Source organism: Lemur catta, chromosome X (assembly GCF_020740605.2).
Source record: "Lemur catta isolate mLemCat1 chromosome X, mLemCat1.pri, whole genome shotgun sequence".
NCBI lineage: Eukaryota > Metazoa > Chordata > Mammalia > Primates > Lemuridae > Lemur > Lemur catta.
Window position 1 is genome coordinate 18,585,275 of NC_059155.1, and position 24,106 is coordinate 18,609,380.

Below are 24,106 nucleotides of genomic sequence, written 5' to 3' on the forward strand. Positions count from 1 at the left end.
CAAAGACCGTGACCCACCCTCCTTCAGCACCAGAGGAAACCAGCACTTGGCCCCAGGACAGAGACCAGACTGAGAGGCGAGATTAGGAGGAAGCCGGGAACCCAGGAAAGGAGGCGAGATTGCAAAGGCACCTGCATGGCTCTGAGTCAAAGGCTGTCAGTCATCTAGGCTCAGGCTGCTCCACTCTCTCACAGCCCAGCCCTTTCCTGGGGCCGGGGCAGGTGATTGCTACATGTAGGCTTACCTGGGGAAAAACCAGAGCCTCACTTTGGTCTGTTCCGGTATTTGACACGACTGGGTGCCCAGGAGGGGGAGGAGAGAGCTTCCCTTTATAAATGGTCCCACCCCTGGGCAAGGTGGCTCACTTTGGCAGGTAGGAACAGGGGAGTGTGCACCTGCCACCAGTCAAGCTAAGCCAGACTGCGAGAGGAGGCAAAGGCGGATCAAGCGAGGGAGTAAGTGAACCATGGACAAGTTGAAGTGCCCGAGCTTCTTCAAGTGCAGGGGGAAAGAGGTAGGGGTCTGGGAGTTGCGGGAAGTGTGGAGGGCTGGAGGAGGGAAAACTTAATTGGAGGGTAGTCTTATTTTGCTCTCTGTGGCTGCTCCTTGTTTTCCAAATTTCTGTTCAACTATATAGTGTGCCTGAGATGTCCCCATAGAGTAGAGAAAAAGTGAATAGTGCTTATTCCAGTAGCTAGAACACTTTTAAGACAAGGCTATATCTCATCCTCTGCCTTGTGAGTACCCACAAAATCCTATTCTCTGTCCCTCTCCAGACTATGTCCATATGTTGGAGGGAAGTGAAAAAGTACAGGTCCTTATCTGACCTGAGCAAGCCTCCATACCCCGGAGCTACTAACAGTTTGGAAAAGAACCCCTGCTCCTCCCAATCCCCTGCCAAAAGTGGCTAGAGAACTGCTCCACCTGGTGGGAAGGAGAATTTTTCTCTGCATATTATTTTGTGGCTTTTAGAAAAGCACTGATTTTAATCTCCAAGACAGAGAAGTTAAACTTCCCTTAACTCAAAACATCCAAAACTATCAGCCCATAAGAAAAGTCTGTGAATTCTTTCTTTTTTTCCAATAGAAGCTACATTTGATCTTTCTTCTTAGAGATCTGCTATAATGTCAAGAGTGTTGATTTTACCTAATTAATCTTTAAGACTTTTATATTTGAAAGCTGGTTTGTCCACTAGTGTTTGCCCTTCAAGCTGGTGTAACATTTAACCTTTTCACCAAAATGTGGATGATCTCCACTGAAGGAGTAGAAAAGATATCTACATACAGAACTTTTCTCATTCAAAGTGTAAATGTTATAAAGTAAAATTAGTTGTCAGCACAAATCTCCTCAACCTTAGAAAGAATTCCTTTTGGCTGTGATTTTCAAAATTTCTCTCCCCGCTCCCCCACCACCACTTTTCAGTGACTTTGCGGATTTTTGAAATTATGCTTCTGTGGAATTTGTAATAGTAAAAACACAAGGTGTTGATATTTTCTCTTTCCCAGAGAGTGACAGTTTCATCAGAGAACTTCCATGTTGGTGAAAATGATGAGAATCAGGACCGTGGTAACTGGTCAAAAAAATCAGATTATCTTCTATCTATGGTTGGATATGCAGTGGGATTGGGAAATGTGTGGAGATTTCCGTATCTGACCTACAACAATGGCGGAGGTATTCTTTCCTCTCTCCTTTTCTCTCTAGTTTAATGTGGGGTGCTATATGGCCTCTGAGCTGAAGAAAAGTATATGATAGTATGGGAGGATGGGAAAAAGAGCATATTGTATTTATTATTAGTCTGAGCTACTAGCTCCAGTCAAAAAGCTAGTTTCACAAAATCCTCAGATATACACTTGATAAAAGTTTTATATTTAGCACTTTTGAGCTTCTGATTTGAGATCTCATGTAATCTTCAACTGTGACTTATTCTTGCTAATTTATGCATGTTTCTGTTCAGACTTAAGTTGTGCATTGCTTAATTTATAGCTGAATCTAAGAAAAAAGTAAGGAAATCTAGTTCTATTAAGAAGCCCAAATAAACTGTTTGCCTAATTACAACAAGGCATTACATTTTGGTGATTTAAGTATGAAAAGAGATGATTTAAAAGTAATTAAAGGTTTGGTATTTTAGGCTGCAATATTTGGTTATATGTATTCCAGATTGGCTTGACCATGTAGAAGATCCTTCTAAAATGCAATAGTTTAGTTCAAGGCTAGGTGTTTTATTCCTGCAAAATAATACTGTTTATACCTTGTAGATCATTGAGGTAGACTCAATTAGAAGAAGGAGAAAAAAATAACTCTGAGGTGACACACAAAGGGAAACAAAATGAATTGCACAATTCTCTAATAATGTCAAAACAACTTTTCACTTACACCATATTTTATTTACTTATAATTACAGGTTCTATTAGAAGCATAGAGGTGACATGCCTGTATATTTCATAACTGGATACCAGTGAAACTGTGCCACTATAATTATTTTTCTTGGTACAGTAGAATTTTGTGTGGTGATATTTCAATGTTATATTTCTTGTTAATTGGTTGCATTAAAACATTCACAGTGGTCTTTGGAGACTTAAGAAAGGAGCTCTGTTTATTAAACACTTTAAGTGTTGGTGACATAAATTCCCTATCTAGAACCCAGATTGTTTAGTCATGGATTTGGTATAAATGTTAGCTGGAAAATGCATCAGAAATCATATTCTTTTTGGTATCTATGTCCTAAGGTCCAGCATGGTGAAGAAAAACATTAAGGTTTCTTTAGAGCCTCTTGTACTCATGTCTAGAATAAGAAATTCCCTTGTATAGAATTTCTGGACCTATGTATGACTTAACATGTATGTATTTTCCATAAATTTCTAGGGACTATATTAAACTAATATTAATAATTTTAAAATATAGTCAAAACAAAAATTAATATTATTATATGTTATTATCTTTTTTCAACAATTTTCTCTAAAAGTTAATGGGTTATATTGGCTCTCAGGTTTTAAACATCATATCAGTTGGGTAATGGATGATCTAGGTGCTCTCAATTGCTTTTTTCTCTTTTGCCCCATGCTAGAAGAGGAACATGAAATTCAAATTTGTCAAATGTTAGTAGATCAGGTTTAAAAATATGGTCAGATTTGAAAAACTATAGATAAAATATGGAAACACTTTTATTTGTAGATTCTTTTTAACAGTTTATGGAAAGAGAAGTGTTGGTTGAGCACAGTAGCTCAGGCCTGTAATCCTAGCACTCTGAGAGGCTGAAGCAGGAGAATCGCTTGAGGTCAGGAGTTCGAGACCAGCTTGAGCAAGAGTGAGACCCTGTCTCTACTAAAAATAGAAAAAATTAGCCAGGTGTGGTGGTGCGTGCCTATAGTCCCAGCTACTTGGGAGGCTGACGCAGGAGGATTGCTTGAACTCAGGAGTTTGAGGTTGTTGTGAGCTAGGCTGACACCAAGGCACTCACCCAGACAACAGAGTGAGACTCTATCTCAAAAAGAAAAAAATTAAAATAAAGCGAAGTGTCATACCATTTTAGTGTCTAGCAGTATTAACAATTTGTGGCCACTATGTTAATAATTTATCAATTATAGTTATTGTTAATGAAATAAGGGTGGAAAGTCATGTATAACAACTGAAAAAAGTAATATTTTTCTTCCCAAAATATCTGTCCACAAAGGGCTGGTAAAATATTATCATTGTAGTTAAGCAGTGATATTTTGTATTATTTTTCTTCATATTTATCATTGGTAGGACTTAAACTTCTATTAGTCATAGTAATGATAGTGTGTGCATTGCAACATCTATACAAACATATTTGTCCCTATGGCCTAGTGACTTCCAGGGTTAGCATTAAAGTAAAGCCACTTAAATATGAGTACATAATAAGTACTTTATTGCCTCAGTTTTAGTAGAATATATTTTGTGGGTTGGGAAAAAATGTAATTCCTAGGTATGATGTTATAGTATCATAATGTAAAAAATACTTAAGGAAAAACTGTAACATGGATAAACGAAATGTGCATAATCCAAAATCCCATTTTTATCCACTGATCCCATGTCTTTTATTAAACTTTGCCAAGACTTCTAGAATATTTGATTAATAAGTTTAGTATTCTGCCACTGATTCAACCTATAATTTGATAAGGGTTCTAATGAGCAATATCATGCCTCAAAATTTGGAAGGAAAAAATGATAAAAGGTTTATAAGGGTGGGAGCTGAATAATGCGAGAGAATTATTCCTATGAAATTGAAAGTTAACTATGAGTATGTCACAAAAATTCAGAGTTTTCTAACAAAACCAATAAACTTATTAACATTGAGTAAAGAGCCTTGTGACAATTTGTGAATAATAAACTTAATTGTAATAATTTGCACTCTGAACCACATTTAGCATTGGCACTCCAAGTCTTAAAAATAGGCCATTTATTTTTAAAGGAGAAAGGAGGAAAACTAACATTGAACATGTGCTATGTGCCTGCCATTTTGCCAAGTGTTTTCACATAAGCCCTGTATTTGAACCCTTACCACAAACTGAGTTGGTATTGTTCTCTTCTTTTATGAGGTATCCAAGGTTCTGAGGTTAGGTAAATTGCCCTAGGTCACATAACTGGTAAATGGTGGAGCCAGGATTTTAACCTGGGTCCCCTTGGCTCCAATGCCTGTCATCATTCAATTCCTCTGGCTTACTTTGTATAAGCTATTGTTTTTAATAATCAGAATGACTTCATTAGGTAATACTCAGATCCCCATTTCATAGATGAGAAATCCAACGTTTAGAGAATCAACTACTTTCTCATAGAAAGTAATTTTAGGCCCAGACCCAGCACCTGATTCCACTATATCAGGATGCTTTTAAATGTTATGCTGATTGTCTAAGTGCCATCAGGATTTTGAGATGTAATAGTGATTTGATTCTTTTTTGCCTTTTCTAGGTGCCTTCTTGATACCTTATGCAATTATGCTAGCATTGGCTGGTTTACCTTTGTTCTTCCTAGAGTGTTCACTGGGACAATTTGCTAGCTTAGGTCCAGTTTCAGTTTGGAGGATTCTTCCATTATTTCAAGGTTGGTATTAAAGTATTTTCTCCATCATGATTATTTTCTACTTGTGCATATAGCTATCTTCACTATGTGAAAGAAAAAAGTGTTTAAAATTCTGACATATTAAGGCAAAGAAGCATGCATTGTTGTTGTTTTCTGTATTGTTTGACACTGTAGGATTTCAAAATCAAATGTTGATTTTTATTTCTGTTTATCCTGGGCTGCAAATATGATAAGGGCTAGAAAGGACACTAATGACAGTAGTAAGCGTGTCATTATTTTCCTATTTTTAGTTTTTGAATTCTTTTGGCACATAGTCCTGTTGTGCATTAATTTCAAGGCTTTTTCTTTTTTCTGCTTCACATGCAGTCTTTGTCTTACTGCCTTTGTGTATCTTTTACAATGCCTCATTTAGAAAAGCTGAAGGGCAGGTCACTATTTTTTCTTGGATTCTCCTGATAGGATAGGACATTGGTAAAGCTGTAAAAATGCCTTGATTATTATTAGACATCAAACTGTCTTTTTATCTGAAGATTAAATATCATTTTTCTATGTGCTAGCTTCTGAAAACTATTTGTAAAAGCCTCGTTGCAATATCAAAATAAAATTCATAGTGAGGTAAATAGAATTCTGTGCTGGAAGGCTGGAGAAGCTTTCCTCACAAGCTAGTCTTAAGCATAGGAGTTATATTGAGCATGCTAAACTGAATTTTGAAACTACTGAGTTAAAGAAACTTTGGAAGTTTAAATTCACATTGTTACTGAATTATTGAATTTTCTTTACACATACTTGTAGAAATGTACACTATCCTTTCAGGTCATTAATTTAGAGGCTTCATTTTCTACTTCTCAAAATGTTGATTTATAGATGAAGATGTAACTGTTGGTCAGTGAGTTAATAGGATATGAGCTCTGAATTGTTTTTTTTTTGTTGTTGTTGTTTTGTTTTGTTTAAAGAATGTCCACTCTGCCTACTCTGACAAGAATTTGCAGACTTAATGAGAAAGAGTAATAGACATGGGTTTTTCTTTATATGTATTTGATAGGATTAATAAAAATGTTCTGCCCTTGGCTTTAATATCTTTTTCTTATCAACTGAAAAGCTGTCTTAGTAGAAAGCCATCATCAAAATAATTTTAAATTTGGCAAAAATCTACGCAGATAGTATCAACCCCCACTATCCCAGCATAAAAAGGAAAAAAATATAGTTATTTGAAAATCTTTTCATTTTACAATATATTTTTTAGAAATTGAGATGCAGCCTTTTTGTGAATTAGCAAAATATATTTCACTTGAGTTTATTTTTCATTTTAATTGTGCTCTCTTCCAGGTGTGGGAATTACAATGGTCCTGATATCCATTTTTGTGACAATCTATTACAATGTCATAATCGCCTATAGTCTTTACTACATGTTTGCTTCTTTTCAAAGTGAACTACCATGGAAAAATTGTTCTTCTACTTGGGCAGATGAAAACTGTAGCAGATCACCTATAGGTAAAATTCATTGATTTTATTTTTAAAATATTGTCAATTCCACATCATTCTTTTATGTTTTCTAAGTAAGCATAAAGTGTTAAATCATTTTTTAACCAATTTAGGTACAATTTTAATTGATCCATAGGCCATTAGTAAAAGCAGAATATGGCATGTATAATCTGAAAATTGATCAATACCATGTGTTAATCTCTGAGAGCAGCCAGGAAGGCTAAATTATGCCTAGGATTACTTCTTGCAGGCCTAAATCCTGGGCAGGAGAGAAAGAAGAAATTGGGAAAGTGATAAATAGAGAAAAGTGCTATCCATGATAGTAGCGTGTGTGTGTCAGGAGATGGTGGGTGTTGTCTATGTCATATGTTGCTAATCTTTGGGATAATATAGCATCAATATTGTAGACTATTACGTATGCACATCAGAGGATAAAGTTATAAATATGTAATGCTTCTGAGGAATTTAAAGGCATCACTTTATCTGTATGTATTGGTCTGATAAGTCCACATTCTAGAAGCTCCTTAGAGCACTAAATTCCAAATGAAACAATTGTTACTTCATAGCTGTTATTACTATAAATAATTACTATAAATACAGTCACAGTTTAAAAGGGTAGATTTTTATACTCCCAGCTTATTTAATATGCTGAGTGTCCATGGTTTATTCCATTTATAAGATTTCTACTCCACTTTCACCAAGTAACAATTTAGATGGTAATTTAAATATTTTACCATTAAAACTTTTTTTCTAAGTACTCTTCTAAAACTAAGTACATGTCTGTGTCTGTATTTTTTTTATTATCATTTTTAGTAACTCACTGTAATGTGAGTACAGGAATAGGAGATATCATCCAAGTGAACAAAAGCTGGGCAGACGCCAACAATTTTACCTGCATCAATGGTAGTGAAGTTTATCAGCCAGGGCAGCTTCCCAGTGAACAATATTGGAAGTAAGTACACTAGATGATTACTCTTAAGCAGATGTTATTAAAATGTTCTGATAACAACAACAAAATATTAATTGGCCTCTGTCTTAATTCACATAAATAGAAAAAGGGGAATCATTGCAAATTATACTTCATTTGACTCATGTTTACCTATCCTAGGTAAGTTGTAGTTAACTGCAAAATTAGTTCATAGTCAGCAATTTGTCTTTTATAAATTAGTTATTAAATGGGCATAACAGTGTCAGTAATGATTTGTTTAGTACATCCTTGATATAAATTAGGGAATTGCTTTGAAGAAAAAATTTCCAAATTTGAGAAGATAATGAACAAGTTCTAATGATAAACAGTTGGGTGATGAGTAATATTTGGGGAAAAGTTGCCTTTTAAAGCTGTAATTCCTCATCCGTTTTGCTTACAATTGTCACTGTCTCGTAAGAATAGATATTTGGGGTTATATTTCCTTTTATTAATTTTAAATGATCTCTCTTTACTCTCCATACTCTATACCCTTACCCAACAATCTTGACTCTATTGCCGAATGAGCTCTTTCTCATCTGCAAGTTAATGCCTTTTGTGACTCTTTTAAATTTTGGTTCTTGAAATGTTCTTAAACATCAAGCTTAGAATTAAGATCCTAGATCTATGCATATCCCTAGGGGAAATCTTGGAATTTTATAGAAAACCTGTGAAAAAGATATGAATAATGGGACCATTTAGGTTTGATGATATCTACAAGTATGGAATAAGGAAATATTAAATAAAATTTTAAATGTTTTCTTATTTTAACTTGAGAAAAATATTGCAGTGAATAACATGAAATAATCTGATATAAGGTTAATTTGTTTACATAAAGGATCTTGAAATGTTAGGGAAATCATAGCTGAAGGAATCAGTAGATCTTTTATTCTAGGGCTTGGAACTTTGGATTGTCTACAGTTAACTCTGAAGTCCAGAACCTGGCTTTTTAATAAATTATATTTCCCCTTCATATAATAGTATCAATAAGAGACTCATAGGACACTGATGTATCAATAAGATATAATACTCATGAAACTTCTCCTTGGATGAAAAAATATCACAAAATTCAATGTATTTTTTTAAGACAAGTGATTCTGTGTTCATAAAAGGGCTTATGTGTTTCAGTAAAGTGGCACTCCAACGGTCAAGTGGAATGGATGAGACTGGAGTAATTGTGTGGTATTTAGCACTTTGTCTTCTTCTGGCTTGGCTGATAGTCGGAGCAGCATTATTTAAAGGAATCAAGTCTTCTGGCAAGGTAATTTGGAAAACGCATTAGATAGTGGTGTAGCTGATTTCCAATTTCATTGTAGTTCAATGTCAAGCATTATCAAACGCATGTTTTTCTCTATAATGGGAGCATTCAAATGTGTGAAAAGCTTTGTAAGTAGGCATCCTACCTCTAAGTAAATGCAACGATTGCTGCTGTTGTTAAAAGCAAAACAGAAACTAGTATTAGAGTTGTTCAATCACTCAAAACTTGAACCATTCTAGCTGATACAGCATTCTGGGGCTTCAGAATATATTCTTTTCTGTCCCACTACATAAATAAGAATCTTGAATAGAATTATATATTGAAATGTTTAGTTTGGAAAGTCTAGAGCCTTGTTATATAGGGTAAGAGTATTGGGACTGCACTAGTTAGAGAGAAAGAGAAAAATCATCTCTTAAATTAAAGCTTGACAAAATTGACTCAGAACCTTCTCTCTAACTGAAGAGGCCTCTTTTGAAAAATATTCTGTCATATTTTCCTACCTCATTGTTGAATTTTAAATTTTTCATAGAGCATGATGTCAATTTAAGAGAGCAACATGAAATTTTCTCTGTGAGCAGTTACACGGTACCCTGAAAAATGAATGTTTTTGTGTTCTTAACAAGTTGACTGAAATTTCCTTAAAGGTGGAGAACAGGAATAACTGTGGATCCTATCTTTGTATTCCTAGTACAATATCCAGCATGTTAAGTTGTAACGAGATATGCTGTTACATCATAAAAATACTGTGAACATCACAGTCCAGTGGAAACTTTCCAAAATGTTTTGAAACTCTTGGTTCCTTTCTGACATTAATATTTTAAAAAGTCTATTAAAGGCCATTTACCCAGGCAATTAATTTTTATTGGTCTCTGGATGACTTGTTTAAATTGTATACTTGGGCATATTATCACACATAGGACATATATGAATCAAAGAAATCATCCACATTAATGAAAAGCCAGCCTCAAAGGTAATCTGCTCATATGGAACTACAAGCAGATAACAAGTATTATCTAGAAAAAAAGCAGTGTGCCTGTATGTGTGTTATCAAACTCTCTTAATGGTAGTTGTAAGGGTAACAGTAACAAGTGTCCAGTATTCACTTTAATAAGCTTTTATGGGATTTGGACATCTACTAGGAGATATTTTCCTTCTGCTTGGGGGCTGAATATATACTAATCATCGTAGGGTTTAAAATCATGTCCCTTTTCATGTCAATGCAGTACTTTACTGAGAGGAGACATTCAGTCCCCTTAGACATTTTTAAGGATATATTTAGGAAAGCATTCCATCTATATTCCAAGTTATCACTGTTGATATGTTGTTTATTCACAACACAAATCTAGGAAATATTCCTTAATACATCAAAATGTTTTTGAAAATGGTTCATTCGAGAATGGTGAGAACAGAAATAGGAAATTATGCTAACTTTGGTATTAGTATCATCAGACTTATTAAGTATCATCAGTACTTTATTTTATTAATCTCAACTTGCTTAATTTTACCTATTTGCTATCATATATCATGATATTTATAATGATTTAAAAAATAACATCAACTTTTGGTTGTTTTTCTTGATAGGTGGTATATTTTACAGCTCTTTTTCCCTATGTGGTCCTGCTCATCCTGTTAATACGAGGTGCAACTCTAGAAGGTGCCTCAAAAGGCATTTCATACTATATTGGAGCACAGTCAAATTTTACAAAACTTAGGGAAGCTGAGGTAAGACTTAAATTGGATTTCAAATTATCTGAGGAAGTAAACCTTAAAAGCAAATAACAAAAATCTTTGGTTCTATATGAGTGTCATAATGTAATAGCTTGCAAAATAATATGCAGTTACATTTATTAGAGTTTCTATCCACTAGGATGTCTGATTTAGCTATTTAACATCACATTAATGCTTTCTTATTGGAAGTGAGATAATTTTGAATAGGATTTTAAAAGTCATTTTATTCATATCACTGATTCTATTTGACCAAAATGATTGGGGCTTATTAATCTGAAAAAGAATATTTCATGCATAAATACCTGCAAATTAATGACTAGGACTATGTAATTTATTCAATAAATTCATAATAGCTTTAAAGATTACCATTGAAAGTTTAATGGTCTAATATACATTTTAATTGTCTTCAAAAGTTATTATCTCGCATGTTTGACTAAAGGCATGTTGTGTAAAAAGACTTCTCGTGGCTTGGCTTTGCACCCTGTCAAATTCATTTTATGTATACCTATTTAAAATAAATAAAAATTATTTCCCCACTTCTCCCCCCAAAAATTTACCTAATGGATTTTGAAGTTAAAACACAAATTTGACATGTATTAAGAATTCCATGAACAAAACTAAACTATTACTTGTTGCTGAAACCTAAACATATGCCACAAACATAAATTGGGTAACCCTCTTTTAACTTCAGTCCATTTCCAGATAAAGGCTGAGGGTATCATGGGTATATAAAATATTTTACAATTTTGACTGCAGAGAGCATTAACAATAAGTGTACTCCAGATACTATGCTTCTATTGACATGGCCTAAGAATGCTTTCAGTTTTTTAGTAGTCACATAACATTCTTGGTGCATATTAAGCTTCTGATCAGCTAAAAACCCACAATCTTACTTTGAAATCAAGAAGCATTGTGTTATTATCTGTCTCACTAGTAGTGCTATTCAAAATGAATATTAGTTTTAGTTTGCTATGGTTATTCTTCATAGAACTCATGCTATTTTCCAGCCATTGCTGTTTTCTTTTCTAAATACTTCAATCAGATATGTAACTATTTGTTGTAGAATTTTTCTGGTAGGCAATGTGAAACTTATCAGCTTTTAGTTGTGGAAATCTGTCATTTATTTACCTTTTTAAAAACTGAAATGTCAGTCTCTGGTTTTTGGTTACCTTTCTTGTGCTCCATAATTTTCACTCAATGATTAATCACAATAGCGCTAAATTATTTTAGAACTACAGAATTTTATTATTTTGGTCTTGGAGGTCAATGTATTTTGATGTGTTCACAGGCCATCTTAATTTATTTCTTCATTTATCTTGGGCCTCACTCTTTTTAACCACTTCTGTTCATCTTTCTGCATCTCGAAGACCATTTTAAATGGTGACTAAGAAACAAATAAAACGGAATCTGGGATTCATCAACTTCTCTCTGTTAGGTTATTAAACAAGATAAAATATGTTAATGTACTTTGAAAATGGTAAACTCTTATATAAATTTTAGCTAATATATAGTAATTTCAATTATTGCTATTCTATTTTATTATTATAGTTGCAACATTTTCCCTAAGAAGTAGACTCACCATTTTCTTTAAACTTTAGAACTTTGAGCATAGTTGAAAAACCCCTTTGATATTCTTTAAGTGGCTTTCACAAGCCTCAAACACCTGGGCTTTATACTTCCTTGAAACTATTCTGAAAACATTATGTGACAATTTTATATGGGTCTCTGTTTCAGTGTCTTTATTATCTTTAAAACATCAGAGCTAAACCTAAAGCTCCTTATGAAACATACAATTTAATCTTCCCATCTCTCCACTCTCCGACACAACAAGACTCCACTCTTTCTCTTTTGGGTTTGCTGGCAATGAGAATTATTTTTCTTAGATTTTCCTTTATTCTTCACAATCTATATTCTAAACATGGAATCATAATCATATATATTGTTTCCTTTTCCTTAAATATCTGAACTCTATTGAGATCTCCATGAGAGCAGATAATCATATAAATTTATAAATAGAGGGGTGTTCAGAGATGATTTTTCTCACTCCCTTATTTTACAGTGATGAAACTAAGAGCCAGAAAAATTCAAATTTAGCCAAGTATACACAGCCAACTAGTAAAACTTGAATTATTATTTCCTAATATCTAATCTTATACATAGGTATGAGATTGAGATTGATAGATGTGAAGATTATAACCATATTTGGAATTTCTCTTCACTTTGTTTGCAACCCAGGTACACATCATGGTATGCAGTGGTATTCTTATACAACCCAGAACTGCTACACCCACTTCCAGCTCCCCCTATATCATATATGCATACATAATATATTGGATAAAAGAAGCTCAGAGATCAACATTAGCATGCTGTTCATCTCTTAATATGGACAGCAGCCTAAGAAATAAGAGGGCATTTTATTTCTAACATGATTTTGTTATATATAAGTGAAATAACTTTAATTTACTTATCTATCTACATATCTATGTATCTATCTATTCATGCATTTTTTTTCATACTGGATTCTGGCAGTCTAACATTAAGCTGTATTCTGAAGACCTAGTAATATTTATTTTACTCCCTAACAACTTTGTTTCCATTGAAATAATATTCAAGGAGAAAATTATTTTTAACTTACACATAAGATGCAAATATCACTTTATGATTATTTCATTTCCCATAATAACAATCATAGCTACTATTGAGTATCCAGCTAATTGCTTTGCATATGTTATCTCATTCTACTCTCATATCATAACTTGGGCACTATTATTATTATCTCCATTTTATAGATGGAGAAACAGGCTTAAAGAGTTAAAATAAATTGAAATCAAAGGGAAGTGAGAGGCACTGGATGTAAATCTTATTCTTTCTGACTCCAGAGCTAGAACTCTTAGTCACCATATTATATTGCCTGACTTCCACTGATGACTCCTGTTTTTAAAGGACTAAAAAGACACTCGTGCCCAAATATATACCAGCCCTGTTATTTGAAATCTGTGCAATTAGATTTTTTTCCTTTAGGGTAATGTTATATCCACAGAAATTTACTGTTAAATGAATTAATCTAAGTCAGTTTCTAAGATTAATTATTGTCCTTTAACAAAGACATAGGAGAAAATTGTGAAAGGGATGCAATTAGATGAAGAGTATGGGGGCTGCCTGAAGAGATGAGGCCAGCTATGTGAAGCACTAATGAAAGCAAGAAATAAGAAGACAGGGCAATCTAAGGGGTGCTTAAAAATATCATCATTCTTCAGAAATTGCCTAGTATTAGCCTTGTTAAGAATTAATGTTTCTGTTGACCACAAATTGATATGTAGAACCCATAGAATTCCAATTAAATTCCCAACACAGTTTTCTGTGGAAGTTGAAAACTGATTGTTAAATTTACATGGAAGAGAAAGAGGGCAAAAACCCAGGGTGTATCTGACAAAGAAGTGAGGAGGATTTGTCTTACCAGATATGAAACAATATTATAATGTAGTAATAATTAAAATAGTGAGGTGTTTTAGCATAGGTATAGACATATAGACCAGTGGAGCAGGAGAGTAATCTCAGAAATAGATTCACAAACAAATGGAACTTAGTATGTGGTAGAGGTGGCAAAGCAGATCAATGGAGAAAGATGGATTATTCAATTGATAAAACTCTGATATCCAATTGATATAATTGATAATATCAGTTATCCTTGAACAACTAATATCTCATTTAGGAAAAATATGAATTAGAAATTCTACATCTTAATATGCACAATATCAACTACAGGCGAATTGAAAATTTAACAATATAGGCAAAACTTTAAATCTTTTAGAAGAAGATAGATATATAATCACATCTTTATAACCGTGGACTAAGGAGTTTTTTTTTTTTAAGTAACAGAGATCAAGGATAATACATATAATCAAAGATCAGTGCCTTCAGCTACGTTAAACCAACAACAAAAACTTTGGTTCATTAAAGGACATACTGTACAAAGGTGAAAAATTAAGTCACAAATTGGAAGGAAAACATCAACATACATAATAGACAAAGGATTAGAATCCAAATTACATAAAAATTCCTAGAAATCAAGTAAGACAATCTAAACAAAAACATTGGCAAAAGACATGAAGAGGAATTCCTCAGAAAAAATTTCTGTGGAAAATAACACAGGAAAAAATGTTAACCCTTATAAATAATTAGGGTAATCAGAACTCTTAATCACAGTCACTAGATTGGATCATATTAAAAATTTTGACCAAGTGTTGGCAAGGATGTGGCCAACATACTCATACTCAGCTGGTGGAAGTGTAAAATGGCACAATCACTTTGAAGAACAGTTTGGCAAGATTTAGTAAAAGAGAGACTGCATATAACTCTTTGACATCACAATTTCCTATATATGAGGAGACACGTACACAAATGTTCACAGCTACATAATAGCAACATATTGAATAACCTAAATGTCCATCAACAGGAGAAAGGATAAATTGTGATATACACAGTGGGGCAATGGAGAAGTAGAAAAGAATTATTGAAACTACATATATTTAATTGAACCACATGAATTGTTTATATTCTTTCATCTGGAATTATGAAATTTAAATTTTATATGGTTCAACTTGATAATAGATAAATCTTATAATACTGAATGAAAAAAGGGCAAGTTGTATATGTTTACATGCATTCAGATACCTTTTCTATAAATCCCAAAACATGCAAAGCTAAATATAAAGAAGAAAGAAATCATGAACACAAAAGTCAGGATAGCAGTCACCACTGGGGGCTGAAAGGGTGATATATGATCAGGAAGAGGCACAAAATGGCTTTAAGACTGGTAACATTTTATATCTTAGGCTGGGTAGTGGGCACTTGGGTGTTCATTTCATTGTTACTTATATATTCATATGTGTATGTGAAGTATTTATACAAATGAAAATTGAGTATATGTTTTAAAATATTAAATTATTTTCTCTTATAGGTATGGAAAGATGCTGCCACTCAAATATTTTACTCCCTTTCAGTGGCTTGGGGTGGCTTAGTTGCTCTGTCATCTTACAACAAATTCAATAACAACTGCTACTCTGACGCCATTGTAGTTTGTTTGACAAACTGTCTCACTAGTGTGTTTGCTGGATTTGCTATATTTTCTATATTGGGACACATGGCTCATATATCTGGAAAGGAAGTCTCTCAAGTTGTAAAATCAGGTATATAATGATATATATTATCGACTTTGATTAATTCAATTTAGCGCACTTATGAAACTCTAATATAGTTTCTAGGAATTTACTTAAAACAATCATGATTCTTAGGGTGTTATGTTTTCTTTTTCATTTCATCTTATAAAATTTGGTTGTTTTAGTAATATAATTATCAGATGATCTGGGTAAACAAGAGTATATTAGGGAACAATTGTTTAAGAAGATAAAATGATCTAGATTTTGTTTAGTCCTTAATATGAACCACTTAGGCACAATTACAAGTTTCAGGCATCATGCAACCTCTTCCCATGCATTATGAGAGAAAGACACTGTATATATAAGTTCTTCTATGTACAATTACAGTATCGGGTCAGAATTTTTAAAACACATCAATAGCATATCCATAGAGATTCAAGTGACTTTGAGTGTCTAGCTGTGTCCAGCTTTAAGGAATCTGATTAATGAACTTCCTAACTTTAAAGACATTAGGTAGGGATGCTTAATTATCTGGCTAAAGATTCTTAGGAAAAGAATCCTAGAGTTCTTTTAAGTAGGAATTCATTAAAATTTTATTTATAGTTAGTATCATTTGATAGAGTGAATGAAAACAGAATGTCAGGACGAGAAGGGATCTTGTAGTTATCCAGTGTCCAACTCCTCATTTACAGAGGGGTGGATTGATGCACAGAAATGTTATTTTATATCTATCTATCTATCTGTATCTCAGAAGGACAAATATTTAGGAAGCGATAGAGCCTAGACTAGAAGAGAATTTTCATGAATCCTAGGTTAGTCCTCTGGGAGGTTACAGAAACTTAAAAATACTTAAATCTGATTATCACAGAATTGAGACAAAATAAAAAAGTTCTAAAGGTAGCATCAAACAAAACAAGATTTAATTTTAGTTTCATTATATTCAATTTTGCATATATCCATATATTGATTAAAATGACACTACTTACAGAGATTCTGGGTAAACATTTAGAGAAAAAGTTGAAGAGTAAAAAGTTCCATAAATGTATCTTTCTTGAGAGTGTAATTCTTTTAGAATTTCTAGGCTAAGATAAGGCAACTTAATTTAGATTTCTGGAGTTTAAGACAGTTGTTCTTCATCAGTCTTAAAAAAATTAAATCAGTTAAATAAAACCATTAAGAGTTAAAATTTCTTATACAAGAAATGTACCGTATACAAAATTTGTCTCACTAGCTTAATTCATGTCACATGTTCATATCATCATAAAATAACCAAGTTGATATTTTAAAAAGTGAAATAGTTGGTAAAGAATGTATGTCATAGCTTGTGTTCCCAAATTAAAATGAGATGTTTTTAGTATCTTATTTTGAAAATGTTTAAATATGTGAATTTTCTTGGCAACTAACTTCAAATACCATACATTTTTCTTAGGTTTTGATTTGGCATTCATTGCTTATCCAGAAGCTCTGGCCCAACTCCCAGCTGGCCCATTTTGGTCCATATTATTTTTCTTCATGCTTTTAACTTTGGGTCTCGATTCTCAGTTTGCTTCCACTGGTAAGTAGTATCTCCATTGTTAACATATCCCACGTATACATTATTCATGTTTCCTCTACTTCAAAATATCCTTTTCTTACCCGTATTGCCCCCCCTAGCTGTCACTCTCAGAATGATCTTTCTGAAAGTACTTTTTAAACATAGAAAAATACAAAGTACTCATGAGCCTGATACTCAAAAAGAACAAACTTTAATATTTTATCACACTTGTTTCAGATTTAAAAAAAAAATAAACTGTTACAGGTGAATTTGAAGTCCCCTGTGTTTCTCTCCCTCATATAATTCACATTCTTTCCTAGAAGCAACTGTCACCATGGATTGTATGTTATTCAGTCCTTCTTTGTATACATTAGATATGTATCCATAAATAAAATAAATTTTAAAAAATTCACATAAATGTGAAGTTTCATAGCATATTACTCAGAAAGTTGTTTTTTACATATAATATGAATCCATGTTGATACATGGGCATATATAGGTCTAGTTAATTCATAGTCTCTTTGTTGCCATATCATGGGCATTTGGATTATTTCCAGTTTTTCTTTTAGTATACACACTGCTGCAATGACTATCCTTGCATATGGTTCTATGTACACATAGGGATTTTACCTAGGGTACATGACTACAAATTCTGAAACAATTTTCAACATATGACTCTCTTACATAAAACATTTTCATAGTTTACTCTGTTTATAGGATAAAGTCTGGATTTTTCTGATTGGCTTTCAAAGCCCTCAAAAAGTTCAAATATATTTCCTAATCTTTTCACTCCTACATCCTTCTACTCTTAGCTAGTTCCCTATTTAATAAATACATTTGTTTCTTAAACCTAGAATCCTTTGTCTCCATGTCACTTATTCAAATATTTACCTTATTTAAAAGTCCTATTAGAATTCTTCCTTTCCTATAACCCTCTTTCAAACTACTTCAGCCCACAGGGGCCTGTTATCTTATAGTTGCTATCAATAAAAAACCTTATAAAATAGACTAAAAACAACAAATAGAGCAACATTTGATTTTCATCAGAACCAGTAAGTATTGACTGTCAAGAGAAAGGAGTCTATGGATTTTTAAAAGCGCGGAGCAGAGCCCAGAGCATATTCTCAACATATATTTGTAAATTTGATTAACAGAAGTTGAATTCTGTGATTAACCTTATTGGCAAATGAGTTGACATATAACATGTCATTTTTTTCTCCTCTGAAGAAACAATTACAACAACAATTCAAGATTTATTTCCCAAAGCGATGAAGAAAATGAGAGTTCCCATAACTTTGGGTTGCTGCTCTGTTTTGTTTCTCCTTGGTCTCGTGTGTGTGACTCAGGTATACTACAGCATTTTTTCATAGACAAAATATTAGTTGGAATATGCTTTATAATCTGAGTAAGTGTTGAGCCTAAGAATACTGAGTTATAGAAATGCCCCCTGTATTTCTGGAGACAAGAGTTGATTTCAGAAGTCAAATAAGGCTTTGCCTTAAAGAAAAAAGAAATGCGTTAGTTCAAAAGCTGGTCTCAGGAGGGCGTCTCCTTGGTCAGTAATAGCTGCACTTCAAAGAGACAGCTGTAAACTGGGCCTATGGTTCTCACCTGTTTTGAAAGACAAGACAGGCCTCTTCCTAGAGCCATGGGTTGCCCGAGCTGGCAAGGACCCCCGGAGATGAGAGCTGATCAGAGAGATATGCTAATGCCCAAGCCGGGCTCAGAAGGAGCCATGCGGTTAAAGTAGTTAACACAAAGCACAGCTCATGTTGACTTCTGAAATCATCTCTGTCTCCAAGAACACAATCACCGGAGCCAAGATGTCTCTGTTTTTTGCTAAAGTAATAGCCTTATCATAGAACTTAGAAGTTTGCCCAAAGAAGATTTTATAACTCATTGTTCCCCTAGATAGAGTTAGTTAAAGGATCTGTAGTAGCCTTTTAGAAGACTTTGACCCTAAAGCAAACTGCCTGTTAGTATGTAAATCCCATTGCTCTTGGCAACGGGAGCCTGTATCTACCCTATATAATACCTGTGTGGAGTTTCAGTCTTTGATATATTTTCCGTGGGAAGAAATATATCCATCCAGATACCCTCCTTATATCTATTTTCATAAACCTTTACTTTAAAAACTATATCTTTGGCTCTGTGTATTATTATCATTTTATTTTTATTTCTGTTTCCTACTATTTTTTTCATTCTTTGCGATGACCCCTGCCTGAGAGACATGATCGGAAGAAAAAACCTCTTTGCGGAGAGCGTAGCTAACTCCCTGCAAGTAAGGAAACCAAGGCTAAAGAGGATATTTAGTGACAAGTCCAATCTGACTTAGATCAAGGTTTTCTGAGTTTTAGCTCAAGTTTCCCCATTGTAACTTTACTTTGTAGAGGAGGAGGCCCAATCATGGGCAATTTCCCCAATTACAATAAGATTATAGACTTTACACATACAGTATAAGTTTTCTGGTAGCTACTACAGAACATACAGACACTGCATATTATTTTGACAATCAACTGTTCTAAATGCTTATTTTCTCCCCAGTGACTCAGTATTGAATAATAGTTTTTGAGACATTTAAAGCCACATTTGCATTTATATTTGAAGCATTTATTTTCATATTGTAGCAGAAGTGAAATGAAGGAGTATATGTTAAGATAAAATTAACAGATTCAATTGAATACCTCATCAATCATAAAAATAATGAAAATACTTAGAAGTAATTGATATTTTTTTGATAGGCTGGAATTTACTGGGTTAATCTGATTGACCACTTCTGTGCTGGATGGGGCATTTTGATTGCAGCTATCCTGGAAATAGTAGGAATCATCTGGATTTATGGTAAATAGTGACTATAATAATTATTTGCAAGTTTTATTAAAATAGTTTAGTTTGATTCCTTTTCATCGTTTATATAATTATACTATTAATAATCACACTATGATAATAGTAAAGTAGAATATATTGGGCAAAAATATATTATGAAAAAATGTAGTTGCAAGTATATGCTTTGTTGTTGTGGTATAGGAAAATGTTTAGACATAGAAAGAATTGGGGTCACAATAATTTTTGGAGGAAAATATGAGCAAGCACTCATTGTACTCTTTGATGTTTTCTTTCTTTTTTTTTTTACTGGGCCTGGTCTGCTGCTGTAATGATGTTTTCTTTAGGAGGGAATAGATTCATTGAAGATATAGAAATGATGATTGGAGAAAAGAGGTGGATATTCTGGCTATGGTGGAGAGCTTGCTGGTTTGTCATTACGCCTATCCTTTTGATTGTAAGTATTAATATACCATGAATTTGGCATCAGTAATATATACATTTAAACACATAATTCACACTGGAGACAAAAGGCAAATTAATGCCATAAATGGATGATTTTCAAGTTTTGTAGTATTTATGGCTGGTGCCTCCAAGTTGCCTAAATTAAAATGCCTTTGCAATTTTATTTTTGAGACCATGGGTTTAAACATTTACCATTCGAGAAAATAAACAGGCTCCTATAGACTTAAAAGTTAATAATTTAAAAATTATCAGTAGGATAAAAATCATCAATAGGGTGAGTGAAAATAATGAATTTGCTCATTCCCTAAAAATATGGTGAGCCATCAATAATGTTCCTAACCTCTTTGCCATGTATAGAAAATACAATGATGCATAAGGCCCAGATCCTGCCTTCAAGGAATTTAGTTTAAATATACTGATTGCTGAGAACGCTCATCTTTTAATGTGTATTTTTTATCTTTATGGGGGAGGTATTTAGTGTCTGAAATTACTAAAAGAAATTCACGTGTGTCAATAGAGGCAGTAGAGGCAATGGCTTATGTTAATAAATTCAACAATTGGTACTATTTAGGAGCTGAGGGAAAGCAAAAGATGTCTTACTGGAAAGACGTGACACATAGACATAAAATCAAATAATAGTTCAGGACACTAAATGGCCAAGTGCCAAAATAAATACTTCACGGGGTGGAGAATGATTATGAACTAGAGATAATGGTGGGGGTGGGGCAGTGGCAGAGCCCCAAACCAATGTATTTTGGTTTTCATTGACTTTATGTTACAAAGGTTTTCCTAGAAAAGACCATTAAGTAATTTGATCCAGGATTTGCTTCATATCTGAAGTATCATATTTGTTGGTTTGTAGGGGATATTAAGGCTTTTTAAAAAAAACATTATGAGATCAGTTTCAAGTAATGGGTAGTTTGGGACTAGATGTGCTCAATTAAAATATTTGGATGCTCCATATTCTTGTTAAATTACTTTGAAAGTGCTGCTAAGTATCATTTTTCTAATGTAACAAATCTCCATGATAAAATAAGCCCCTTATCAACCTAGAAGATCTAACTAGACTTTTTAACTAGCTAATTTTCATTGATTACATAGGTTTGACACCTGAATTTAAAATATAAAAGTATTAAATATTAATATTGTCATTTATTTTGTATAAAGTCATGTATATTAGACTCCACTATTCATTCTCTTGTAGTTATGCACAATTACAATAATTGGGAAACACATTTGAATTATTACAATTAAATTGAATTAATGAAATTAATCTATTTCATTTTAAAATTAAACCTGCATATCTATTTACAAAGATTCTTACAATCTATTGTTTTCACATTAATTTTGTAAAACAAAGCCAGCTAAAATTAGGGAAACTACTAGATGATTTTTGTGTTTTTTTTTTTTTTGTTTTCCTTTTCAGATTTTTAAGCAGTTAGTTTTAATGCATCAACATTTCTAGTAAGTCTTTTTAACACAACTTGGCCTTAAAGTGTTTTTATCTTTAAGATTCAAATTTCACTGTATTATCTAAACATATATTGAGCTTTTTTTTTTCCTCAATAAGAGTCTGAAAGTGAAGTGTGCTTTGGTAGACATATACTAGTAGTATGTGTAAATGCATGTGTGTTTTTGAGGTGGCAAAAGAGGTGATCTGTGTAGTGGGAAATAATAAAAACAACTGCTAAGCAAAGAGGGAAGCATGTCCACTAAAGTGTCCTTTACTTTGACATGCTTTGATATGCTACCTAGCTTCTGGCATAGAATAAAACCATGCTACTATAAATAAAAGTTAAAAGTGCAATAACAGAAAATTTCAGATATTATTTTACTTTCAATCTGACATATCATCAAATATTTTATTGAAATATATGTTGAACAAGTATTTGTATTTTTATGAATATATGAAGGTATTAAATTTTGGAAGAATTTATTCAAATTAAAAACAGAAGTTATTTACTTTGGTTCATTTCATTGTTATTTTCTGGCTTGTTACCTGATTATCTTAGTTGCTTGACTGTATTTTCAGTTTAACAATATTTGATAAATTACATCTAAGGAATAGAATCAAATTGGAATAATTAGTGCAATAAAGTCTAATCTTTGGTTTTGTCTTTTCATATTTTACTTTCACAGGCAATTTTTATCTGGTCACTGATACAATTTCAAAGACCTGTATATGGTGAAATTCCATACCCTGACTGGGGAGTGGCTCTAGGCTGGTGTATGATTATTTTCTGCATTATTTGGATTCCAATTATGGCTGTTGTAAAAATAATTCAGGCTAAAGGAAATATCTTTCAGGTAAGTACATTAAGTTAAATTATTTTATACTTTATGCGAAGTACTTAAAAAAATAAAGATTAATTTACTCATGTGGTGGTAATATGAGATTATATGAGATAAAATTAATCACTCTTTCCTTTTGGCTATTTCTATACCTGATACAATCATCTATTATTAGTGCATAACATTGTATTATATTCTTTATATATTTGCATGTCTCCCAGTACTAGACTATAAGCTCCTTGTGGGAGAAGTCTGATCTTGCTTGTTGCTGTATCCTCAGGGCTTATTAGAGTGCTTAGCACATAATAGACATGCTATCTATACTTGTGCTGAGTTATTCCTGAAGATGTCACAAAACAAATGACCTTTTTGCTTCACATCCATAACTACTATGTTTAAAACCTCATCTGGTTATATAATACATGTCCTAATAGTGTATTTAGACTGGAATTAGCCCGCTAAATTATCTTGAACCCTACCTAGACCCTGAGTCATCCCCCTTCCATGGAGGCCTAGGGGAATAGAGTTGATTATGTCATCTCACTAGGACAGTGACAAGGTAGGTTTAAGAGTCTTAGATTTAAATAAATTCTCAAGTCCATCCAAATCAATGGTTTGACCCTGGAGCTCCCTTTCCTTAGTTCTTGAAACACATCCCAAGTTTACACACTGGTTTAGATCTTTACATCACCCTCATCCTGATGCCTGGATGAAAATGCCTGAGAATTTAGAAAGGATATGGAGCAGCAACACTATTATGCTAATGGGCCCATTCACCTTGTTTTGAAATTGATTACATACTCAGTTATTTTGGTTTAGTAGTTAATATAATTCTATTAACAATTAGTTAACTTTAATGATAATTTTTTTCTGTAGATTTCTATATTTTTAATGTACACTGTACATTATTAAGAATTTATACTACCACTTTTTACTTTTCTATGATTATTTTCATTAGCAAAGAAACTTAATTTTAAAATAAAAGTATAGTTTAATATTTGCTTGTTTACAGATTGTAATACTTGAATTCTAAGACAAAAATTTTTTTGTTTTTGCTGTCAGCGCATTGTAAGCTGCTGCAGACCAGCTTCTAACTGGGGTCCATACCTGGAACAACATCGTGGTGAGAGATATAAAGACATGATAGATCCTAATAAAGGGACTGACTATGAAATACCTACTGTTAGTGGCAATAGAAAACCAGAATGAGATCTCATTTTAAAAGATGATACATGGTTGTATAATGTGATTTTTTTTTTTAGAGTGGGGGAAAATTTTATTTATTTCTATGTTAATTGAGTAGAAAAATGTATATACTATATTCATTACTATATTCATAATAGTGTGATAAGTTTTTCCCATTT

General features: G+C 33.0%; 1 protein-coding gene across 1 annotated transcript; it reads left to right on the top strand.

The window, feature by feature from the left end:
• Positions 1–330: 330 nt before the first annotated feature.
• Positions 331–24,033, top strand: SLC6A14 (solute carrier family 6 member 14). Its single transcript, XM_045537668.1, has 14 exons — positions 331–514; positions 1,506–1,671; positions 4,927–5,058; positions 6,364–6,528; positions 7,333–7,471; positions 8,612–8,744; positions 10,323–10,463; positions 15,430–15,658; positions 17,058–17,183; positions 18,390–18,508; positions 19,904–20,003; positions 20,333–20,442; positions 22,590–22,757; positions 23,805–24,033. The coding sequence occupies exons 1-14, from the start codon at positions 467–469 to the stop codon at positions 23,949–23,951; spliced, it is 1,923 nt and encodes a 640-aa protein (XP_045393624.1). The 5' UTR covers positions 331–466; the 3' UTR covers positions 23,952–24,033.
• The last annotated feature ends 73 nt before the right edge of the window (positions 24,034–24,106 follow it).